Source organism: Centruroides vittatus, unplaced genomic scaffold, assembly GCF_030686945.1.
Source record: "Centruroides vittatus isolate TY-2023 unplaced genomic scaffold, ASM3068694v2 scaffold_435, whole genome shotgun sequence".
In the NCBI taxonomy this organism is placed as follows: domain Eukaryota; kingdom Metazoa; phylum Arthropoda; class Arachnida; order Scorpiones; family Buthidae; genus Centruroides; species Centruroides vittatus.
The window spans coordinates 5,536,387-5,547,844 of NW_027122708.1; the positions used below are offsets into that span (position 1 = coordinate 5,536,387).

Consider the following 11,458-nt stretch of genomic DNA (forward strand, 5'->3'; position numbering starts at 1 on the left):
TCATACAAACATTCTCCCATTTTTAACAATTTACAACACTTCTCATCTTTAACAACTAGTTAATGTGCAGCACAGTCATACCACTAATATATCCATAACATAGCGTGAGTTAAGCTGACACTAGTGGAGATTGGGGACTTGAAATCCCACTTCTCTGACACCAATCTGAGTTTACTGATTTACAGGGGAATCTATTTACTCTGTGTCACGAATGGCAAAGGGGCACTCATGTATGTGGGCAGTGTCTAGGAGGCAAAAATGATGTTTCTTACACATAATCCATTTATTAAGACTGAAAGGATGCTTACAAATTCTACAGAAAGATTGCTTCGGATAACAGTTTAAATAGTCCATAGATAATCCACGCGGTACAATGTTCAGTTGGAGATGGTGGTCTTTTCCAGGAAACGAGGAAAAATAAATGGTTCTATGGCAGCCCCGGGGCAGTATTTTGTGAGGAAAACAGGCAGGTGTTTCACTGTAGTTTACAGTTGACAGGAGGGAGAAGATGGTGCAGTTTGAGACTAGTGATGTCAATTTCACTTTTTGTATATACATTGACACAAGGTCCAGATAGGTAGACACAATCCAGATTGCACTTAGTGCATTGACACACTGTGTTTTGACTGACTAAAACTCTTCACTAACCAAGTGCAATGTGTCCTTGAATGCCAGGGATTATATCAATCTCCATTTTTCAATCAGCCGTTTCGATTTGTTGATCTCCCTCATCCATGCTTTTCAAGTAGCTGATCCCTTGTTACTAAGCATAATAAGATCCTGACTTGGAGTGCAGGAGAGGTCAAACCTGAAGCTTAATTTGATCTCCCAACTGGAGATGGTTGATCAAAGGGTGACATTCCTTCTAAGATGTATGACTCTGCATCATATTTTAACATAAACAAAAGGGTTTTTTTTCTTCATTCTTTACGGGTTTACAAACATTTTTTTCTTTTCCCTTTTTTTACAAATAAAATTTTCTCTAAATCAACTAATTTTTGCAAATTCCATGATGGTTTGGACCTGTCCAGGACCTCACAATAGTATGTATTAAATTCTTTTAAAGAAATTAAGAAAGTAAATTTTAAAAGGGAAAATAAAATTGTCCTCAACAGAATTGGATGTGTTGCCATTATCATTGCTGGAATAGGAATCATTTTTATCTCTAACTATATTGTTTGAATGTTTGAGACTATAAACATGAAAATAAGTAGGAAACTATTTAATAAATATATAACTACTATGGAACTATATGCAGATTACAATTAATTTTTAAATGAAAATGTAAGTACTTAATCTTCAATTAAATCTTTGAAACACAAGAGGAATAATGGTGGTGCATCCAGTTCCATTACAGTATGATTCTATTTTACCTTTTAAAATTTACTTTCTTAATTTTTTTTAATTAAAATTTTTATATTCTATAAATCTTTTATCCTAAATATCTGTATAAATAAAAGGAATTCAAAACATACTGTTGTGTATATATTAGCCACAGTGTATATATCTGCTAGTAATTAATATTTCAATATCTTTATTCTGTTCAAACATTTCAAATACAAATATTCATAAATTTCACAAAAACACATCATTACACACTATTATTTTTATTCAAAATCTATATTATAAATTTTAGGAAATTGCATAACTTAAAGGATGCTATAGCTACTTGAATTTCACTTATTTGGGGAAGTGGTAAGTGACAGTGATTACAAAAAGAAGAAATAATACATATGGAATGCTAATTATTTTCAATTTTATCTAAAACTTGAATAGTAATTATTATTTATTGACTTTTAATGTGTATGCGAGATATAAAATTGACTATTCACCAGTGAATTATGGTGTATATTCTGAGCCATTGGTTTATAGTTGTTTTGTTTTTTTTGTTTTTTTATTTAACTGTAAATGACATGGGATTTAAAAATTGATTTGTATTAAAAATATTGAAGGACTATTTTTACTATCTCTACAATGCCAGCAGGAGAAACCAAATTTCAAATTGCATGGCTGCATATGAAGGATTAAGGATTCTAATCATCAGTTAATGTCAAGCTGGTATGAATAGGATAAAAGTTCTTCTCCGGATACATTATACCTTGATGTTCATGGATGTGTGTGTTCAGGAATTCGATCATTTATGATTGGAAATTTATGCACCAAAATTTCAACTTTCATGAAAGGTTTTGACTTTTTGGGAAATGGGAGATTACACAGTACTGTAAGCTGGAGTTGGCACCTGCATGACCATCCAGTTCATGCAGGTGCTTTTAGCATTGCACTCACTCATTTGTATGGTGTCTATCATAAGTTATATTTATTATTTTTTGTTTGGTTTAAATAAAATGATTTTTGCAGCACTATACACCATTGCATAGTATATTTAGTTAATAAAATCATTTATTTTTCTCAAAATGTTTTTAAAACAGCAGTAATACATAGCCTTGAAACAAATTACAAATTTAACATTGAAAATGAAACTCAAAGTTTGAGAATTTGATGTTCATGAAGGATTACTCAATCCCAATTAGTCAAACATGGGGACCAATGTATGCTAAATGCAAATGTCCACTTACGTTTAAAAATTCAGGTAAACTGTAACTACTTCAACATGCATCAGGAATGAAGCATAAAGCATTGGCAGAACCCACTCGTCAGATACTTATTAAAAGATCATTTCTGTTCAAAATGCAGTTAGCACTGACAGACATTAAGAACTACAGCAGAATACAGAGCAGTGTTAGCAGCTACATCAACTTCAAAGGATGTGCATGAGGATCTGTGTGAAGAAGAGAAAATGATCAAATGTAGTGCATTAAATCATTTACTAGCAATTATTCATATGATTATTGTGGTGATATTCCCCAAACTATGTTTAGTGATAACAGATTTCCTTCTATGACAAGCATGAACAAATCCAAGATGTATGTAGTCATGGTTTTTGTGACCATATTTTCACAATGAATTCATCAAAGATCTACTTCTTCAGAAGAATTCTGCACTTTAGAATTCAATGAGATGACAAACAACCAAGTCAAGAAACAGCTAAATTTACATTAGCAATATTGGTCTAAAGTAGTGGTGCCCAAAAGTTTTTGATTGTCAGGTCAAATTGCACATTTGCACAAAGTTGCAGATAGGCAAGCCACAAATATTTTGTATATTCGATATAAACAAAAAGTAGACCTACTTCTCTCATTTATGTGCTCATGGGCCAAATCAATGTGTGTCACTGGCTGGATTTGACCCAGGGGCCATAGTTTGGGCATGGTTGAAGGGAATGGTTAAAATAATTTTAAAATTCAATTATGCTACTACACCAAGCTGAAGCAGATAAGAATAATAATTGCTATCATTGCTGTCCTAAAGGAAGATTTGCACCCCATTGCAGAAAATGCAGATGCTTTCAATAGATGGTCCAAATGTTATCATTTCAGTCAAAAATTGAACAATGAAGAAAATGAGAAGAGATAAACTTAATATTGGCTCATAGAACCTTCATACTATTCATGCAGCCTTTTCTAAAGGTGTCAGTGAATTTTGCTTTGATATTAATTTTGCTGTGGATTTTTTTTTTTTACATAGTTAAAAATGCCAGCAGCATATCATAAGGATATGAATATAGTTCAAGAATACTATATCTCAGTAATCAGTTTTTTCTTAGACATGTTGAATTCCATTAGTTGAGCCTTTACTCAACCAAAAACATTCAATCATTTAACCAGTGATTAGTCAATGGCAAGCGTTGAACGAATACTTCTTAAATCATATTGCTAGCAAAATGGAAAAGGATCCAGGCAATCCAAGATAACTGAGAATCAAAGAAGTAATTTCAGATGAATCAAGTCTGATTTACTTACATTTCATCAAAGCGGTATGTGTTTTGTTCAACAGATTTCTTTCTCTTTTTTAAACAAGGGTTCCTTGATTCACTTACTCTACATAGTCAAATGAGCTTGTTAAAAATTTTATGTATAGGTTTTAAAACCAGTCATAAAAGAAAAAGAAAGAATGAAACTTTGCTTAGTCTACATTTAGAACTTTCAAAACCTTTTGCTCCTTAGAAAGACAGTAGTTGTAGTTGATTTACCACTGTTGATCTACTTGCTAGACTTCCCAAAAAGAAAAGTAAACTTATTTGGATGGACATTAGATCTTTTTTACAAGTCAGCAACCTTATACTTATTGAATCACTTACCACTAAAAAATTCTCTTCTTTGAGATGAAGTGTTGCATTTTTCTATGAAAGTGTTTCCCAACCTTTTTGAGAAACTCTTTCATAGATTTGTATACTTTCATACTTTGTACTTAATAAGATTTTATTTTAAAATAAATTATGGTTGATTTTTAAAAAGTTTTGATAATACAGAAGTTAAACTAACCAAGACAAAAATTCACAATTTTACAAATATACTATAAAAATAAAAAACTATTTGAATCAATGCATAAAAAGCTAGTATTGATCTTTAAATGTGTTTAAGCTGGTAAGCTGCAATGTTTATAGAAGCTCCAAAGAGTCAGTAAATTGGAATATGGTATAGAGCAGAGGTGGGCAAGCAAGAGTTCAGTGGGAGTCAAAATGTAGGTTTTGCAAAATGCATGGGAGCTGCAGTTCTGTACTGTTGTGGCGGATAGTATGGTAAGGATAGCACTTTCAGCAAGAGCCGCATGTAACTCAAAAAGAGCTGCATTTGCCCATGCATGATATAGAGAGACAATTTTTGTGAGGGAGGTATGCTGATGCTGCAAATTTTGCAAAAATTGGAATTTTAGTGAATACCTCCTTTTTCTTTTTGTTGGCTAGTGGTAAAAAGATGAAAGATAAATGAAATTTTAAAAAAAGAGCTTACCCAAAACTCTAAATATATTTTATATTTCTGTGACACCTTCAGACACTCTCACAACACACGTGTGTCAAGGCACATGAAGGGTTGAAAAACACTGTTCTATTAGAAAAATTGAAGATGCAGTTAACTGATTTACCAGCTGTTTACAATGATTTGTAGAATGTCTAATTTTTATGATAATTTTGAAGTGGTCTTTGTTTCAGCAAGAAGCTGGCATTAGGAAAATTAGCACGTTAAGAGCAGAGTAAGTTAGAATTCTGGAAAAGAGAGTATGGTGTATTAACATTACTGATCAAATGTACCATGTAGTTGTCAGATACTGGTGAACTGAAATAGAAGCTTTTGAATCCATTAGTGAAAGTAGCTCTTATATTATTACATGGTAATGCAGATGTGGATTGTGGCTTCTTTAACAAACACCTGCTAACAATTATTTGTTCACACAAGTGACAATACCATCAATGCACAGAGAACAATAAAGGATGATGTGAAATTGTATAATAGAAAAGTCCATACTGTTTCCATTACAAAGGACCTTTTGAGATGTATAACAAGTGCAAATTGTCTATATAAGAACTATAACGGAGAGGGGAAGAAAAAGCAGAGGAGAAAGTTGCACAATGTTGAGCAAAGAAAAAAAAAGAAGAATTATTGAAAGCTAAACTCATAAAAGAAAAAAACAAAATACAAACTAAACTGAATAAATTCATGCAAAAAGAAAGGGATTTAAATAATAATACACAAGCTGCACAAAAGCTTCTAGCAGAGGCAAATGCAAAGCTGCAAAACTATTTTGAGTCTGAGGATAAAAATGTTAGCAATTCTAAAAACTAATGATTCCTTGAAGACTCTTCCAGAGAAAAGAGAAAGATTATTAATAAAATTCTAATTTTATGACAATTGTTAAATTTTTATTAACAAGAAGTTATAGAACTGAAGTGTTCCCAACCGTGGCAACTTTTGAAAGTTTTTTCTTTATTTTTTGAGAAATTTAAATTTACAGATTTTTCTTTACTTTATAATGCTCTCTGGTAAAGACTAATATTATTACGATATACAAAACTGTATTTCTAGATTTTCTACAGTGTGCAAAGCTAGAAATCTGTAAAGGTAATATTTTGTAACAAAAATAAATCTGCCCAGGAATTTTTTTTAAAATTGCTAAATTGAAAACGTGGTAACTCCCGAATAAAATCTTAGTCTTGAAGTATTAGGAACCTAGAGAATTTCAAATCAGTGTGTAAAGACAGAGATGAAGTGTATTACAGAGGACTTTCTTATGATCATTTTTGCAAAAATGAAATAAAATTATAGAAAAGAGATTGGCTGATATTTTCAGAAAGAAGCAAAAGTGTTTACTGCTACCCTTGCAAACTCTTTTCAACATCAAAGTCTAAAATAACAAACTTGGAGATTGATTATAGTTATTTTGTCAGACCACGAAGTTTCAAAAGAACACATATCAGCCATGTGTACTACGTATAATAGATTAAAAACACATTTAATTGAGTTTTTTACAAAACAAATTATACAAAAAAGTAATATTTATAGATATTTGCAATTCAGGAATGTAAAGAAATCTTTGAAAGTGTAATTATATACCATCATAATTTTATCTTAGAGGAATCCAATTCAATTGTGGTCGAACTGAACTTTCTTTAAGTTGTCTCTGGAAACTAGAGAGACAAGGTTTACATACTAATAACTCGCTAAGTAAGGACAACAATAATGTCGAGATGACACAATGCCAGAGGGAGATTCGAGAACAAACAATGACTATTTCTTCATTCCATGTTTTTGTCACCAGGGATGAAGAAAACATAGACCTTTCATCATTACATAGTGATGTGTTGCTGTAGTTATTCCAGTTGCAGAATTTGAAGAAAAAAAAATGTCAGATTATTTTTAATCAAATGCAGAATCCACATGTTAAAGCTTATTTATTATTTTTAAAATAGATATTACCTGTATTCAATGAGCTTAATGCCTTCTTCTGATCCAAAAAGTCTTTAATATCTCATCTTTACATAGAAAGTGTTCGTTTTATTAAATTATTAGCCTCTAATTTTATCAAACCAAAAGTATAATCGGCTTATGATGATAATATTGAAACTTTTAATATACATAATCTATTGCTATCGAAAAAATTAATGTTGAGGCAACCACAAGAGCACTGATTAATGATTTAAGTAATACTGACAATGAATTTATTTATTTTGAAATGTCTAAAGTTTTACCAGAAAGCAATAAGTGAAGCATTTAAAAGATTTCCAATTGAAAATCATTTTTTATAAAATTTTAGATTTTTTGATAAAAATAATATTTTAATGTCAATAAAATATGTAATTTAAAACCAATTACTGAAATTATGAAAATTGACATTACTGTCAACACACTTGAAAATGAATACAAAAAAATTAAACTTTATTTAAAATTTGATGAAGCCCCTGATAATACTTGTAATTTATGGACACGAATAGCAAAAAAAAAAGTTTCAACAATGAGTATTTGTTTAAACATTGTACATGTGGCACAAAGTGCTTTAATTAGTCCACACAGAAATGCTGATGTGGAACGTGTATTTTCAATATTGGTTGACATTAAAACCAAAAAAAGAAATCATCTTGGAGTTAATTTAACTTTAGCATTGTTAAGAATTAAAATTGAGTTACATAATACAAATTCGTGTTGTACTAATTACAAAATTACTCAAGAACATTAAAAAAATCAACAGAACTATATATTCATTTAAAATAAGAGAGGCTGACATTGACAAACAGTTGTTGGAATACAAAAGCTACTCCTATTGAGGTCTGTTTTAAAACCTATTATTTTTTTTGTTTTTCCATTTTTGTTATATATGTATTATAATTATATATGGTTCATGTTGTTAACAATTCAATTACTTTTGTTAACTGTTTTTTAACACAACTATGTGTACAACTTTTCTTGTATTGTATCAATAAATTTGTTTTGTAATAAAGCCTTTCGACAATTTGGAAATTTGTTGTTTATTGAGTAGCGACTTTTCAAAATATCTGTGACGAAATCAGCGACATTTATTTACGAACGGTTGGGAACACTGTAGAACTGATACATTAACACAAACACTAATTCATATGGAAGATCAGACATTCATTGTTGTAGATAGCATACACAATTAATTAACACACACACAAATTTATTCCAAGAAACACCCATTAAATATACTTGTTTCTTTTATTATTGGGCTGCAATTTGAAAAAATTGTAGATTTTTATAGGTCTACAATTTTTTCAAATTTCAGACCAATAATAAAAAACTCTCACTGTTGTCTGTCCATCTTTTTTTAATCTCAAGAACGGAGTTAGATAGATGAAAGACACGATCAGATAGGGAATCCTTAGGGGCAGAAGGTCCCAATTAACGAACTTCTGATGCAAACTAGAAGTCATGTTATTTCAATTCAAAAATTTTTCCCTGAAAGATGTCAGAACTGGCACGACTCTATTGTTAAAGGAAAAGTATGATGTACTGTATAGGGGCAAGCCACTACTAATTTGAGGTGGAGAGCATATATTTTAAATTAAATAAATTAAAAATTGCAGCCCAGCATTGTGACTATGTCACAATAAATAATTGCTCATTATTTGATTAATTTTACTGTGAAATATTTGGAGCTTTTAACTTTGTTTCAAATTACATTATATAAATATTTAATAATTATTATTTTGCTATTTAGATGTTCTTCAGGTTGAAGGCCTTCCTTTTGGAATGAAGAAAACTGACATGGAACGCTACCTGGAACCCGTAATAAATTTTGGTGGAAAAATTCAGTTTATTCTTGCCGATGGAAAAAACTGTGGTGGAAATGATATAGTTATAGGATCTAAACACCAAGTATTAGCAGTTTTTGAGTCAAGTACTATTGCTCAGAGTGCACTATTAAATATCAAGACCAACAAATTCCAATTGAGGCCTCTATGTAGAAAGGATAGAAATAGCTGTTCAAAGAAACTTTAACAAAAAGATTTTGGGGTAGTATGACCAGAATATTATTTTTATAAAACTGCAAAGAAATATTTATATGAAGTTTGTCTGTTATTTGAAGAGAATCACATCCTGTCTCATTGAATTTCTCTCTAGCTCATATGATCTGGTTACATTTCTGAATTTGAATTTAATTGCAACCTCTCAAACAAATGGTTTGTTATTTCAGAAAAGAAACATCCTTACATAGAATTCATAGCAGTAATTTAGGAATTAATTTCACTCGCTATCAATTATCAATGGCTTTCACTCTGTTGCTATTATGTTAATTCTTTCAAAATAAACATGATTAACTGCTCAAGTTACACTTTAAAATTATTCATGGTTTTTAATATGATTAATATAACTTCTAATTTTAATATAACTTCTTTATTTTTACCTCTTATTCTTGTCAATATGTTACAGAGACTAAAATAAAAATAATAATAAATCGATAATCTAATTGTGATTTTTGTTATAAATATTTTGCTTTTACATTCCATAATTGGTCTATGAATTCATGTAAAAATATTTATTGTAACAAATTCAAGAGAAATATTCAAATTCTAGTATTTGCATAAGTTTTATTTATGTAGCATATTGCATTTTAATGTATTACACTAACTTTTTCAATATTTCATCATCATGATAAATGTTTTTACTTTGTATTTCAATAATTTTGTTAATTGTAAATTAGCCATTTGTTAAATAATTTTCCTACTCAAATATGTTTTCTACTGGAAATCATAAAAAAATAAATGCAGATTGATATTTTCAGATTGATTGGGCATCTTAAATGGAAACACAAGTCAGTAAATGTTTGATATCTTCATTATATCAGATGTGTTCTCATTTCAATAAGATATATTAAACTTTTAAAAAAATATATTCATTGATCATTGTTGAAATGAAAAATTACTTTTTACAAAATGAATTAATTTTAAATATTTGTTAAAAATTGATCATTCAAACCAAATGAACAATTTGATTTTTATTACAGTTGAATATTCAACAGAACATATACGCCTGAATTCACAGTATATGAAATTAAAATGTTTGACATATAAAATAATCATGTAGATAAAAAAAATATATAAATATATATTATATATAAAAATAAATTTTCAGTTAATAGAATCACTGTTCTTTTGTTTTATAATAACAATAAGAAATGTGTATCATATTTTTATTCTTCTCTTTGGGAAATAATATATATATAAAAAAAAACAAATTATAGATTATTTGTGTAAAAATGTGAACATAATTATTTTATATGATTTAAGAATCAAAATTTACACATTTATCTTTTATATTTCACAAAATATATTTCATGTGATGTCCTGAAAAACACTATTAACTTTTATTTTACACAAACTAAAAGTTATTGTTTTGCTTTGTTTTCTAATTATTAATTTAATTTATCCCCTATCCATTTTTATTGCTTTACTTGATACAAATTAAATATATGAAGCAGCAAAACTAATAATTTTTATTGTGAGAAATTGATCTTTACACAAGAGATGTTACTGCAGTATGATTCTCTGAAGTTTACTGTGATAAAAATTATTATACTGCAAATAAAATAAAAAATTCTATTTAAAGAAATCTATACTAATGTTCTCCTAATAAAGTAATCAAAATTTTTTCTGTCATTAAATGAGATAGCAATTTAATTTCAATTATAAAACCTTATTACAGTAAAACCTCTCCAGATGACCACATTTTCTTACAGTTAGATCAGAATTTTCTATAGGACTTTTTAGAGCCACTGAAAACTACAGCTTTGTTGAGAGCAAAACACTAGCAAATGTGTGCTAGAACACTCAATAACATCAAAGGCCCTGCCCCTTTCTTCACACCTGTGCAGTTATCCCTCTGCTAGCACAGTGATACGAGCGTATGCTTGCTGTTGAATTCTTGCAAAGCTGTAGTTTGCAGCAGCTCAAACTGATCACTCTTTTACTCAACCATTTGGACTTGTAATCCTTTCTTCTCAAATACTCTTTGAGGCAACCAGTTTCATCATCTTGGGATGATGAAATCAAAACAGTGGGCATGTGCTGTACAATGTATAATGTGACATGTTGCACTGTTGTTAGGTTAAAATTTGTCTCAATTCTTTTACCCCCATTTCAATGTCTCCATTTTCTCCCATTCATCCCTATCATGGAGAATATATATAATTTACTGTTAATATTCTCAACAAGTTAGCCTGTGCTTTGTTATATTATTTGCTTTTAATAAGAATACAGCCAATAAATTTAACCTTTCCATTAATAGAGATAAAGTGGTAATTGTGATAATGGCAGGTGTGGGTGAGATTTGGGCAGTCTTGGGAACAAAAAAGAAATATTTAGAAATAGGAAGTATTAGTAACTTCCTGTTGTTGCAAGTGTGAATACTTCTAGAAATATCGTTTATGCTGTTTTGAGATAATGAGTTCAAATTTATATTCTATACATAAATTTGGAAACATTAGGAATGAATAAACTTTCGACGATAAGAATGTTTTACTTTCTCAAGATATGAAGCCTGCCAGATGGTTTGAGTAAATGCAATTTCCCATAAAAACTGGAACCCTTCATCTGGGAATAGAATATGCT

At 29.7% G+C, this 11,458-nt stretch overlaps 1 protein-coding gene across 3 annotated transcripts in view; it reads left to right on the forward strand.

The window, feature by feature from the left end:
* The window catches only part of LOC136989038 (cAMP-regulated phosphoprotein 21-like), a 108,727-nt gene extending 98,984 nt beyond the window's left edge, over positions 1–9,743 (forward strand). For all 3 annotated transcript variants that reach the window (XM_067287093.1, XM_067287094.1, XM_067287095.1), the window contains one exon: positions 8,569–9,743. In XM_067287093.1, coding sequence (XP_067143194.1) covers positions 8,569–8,849 — 281 coding nt within the window. In that variant the 3' untranslated portion in view covers positions 8,850–9,743. The remainder of the gene's footprint in view (positions 1–8,568) is intronic.
* The last annotated feature ends 1,715 nt before the right edge of the window (positions 9,744–11,458 follow it).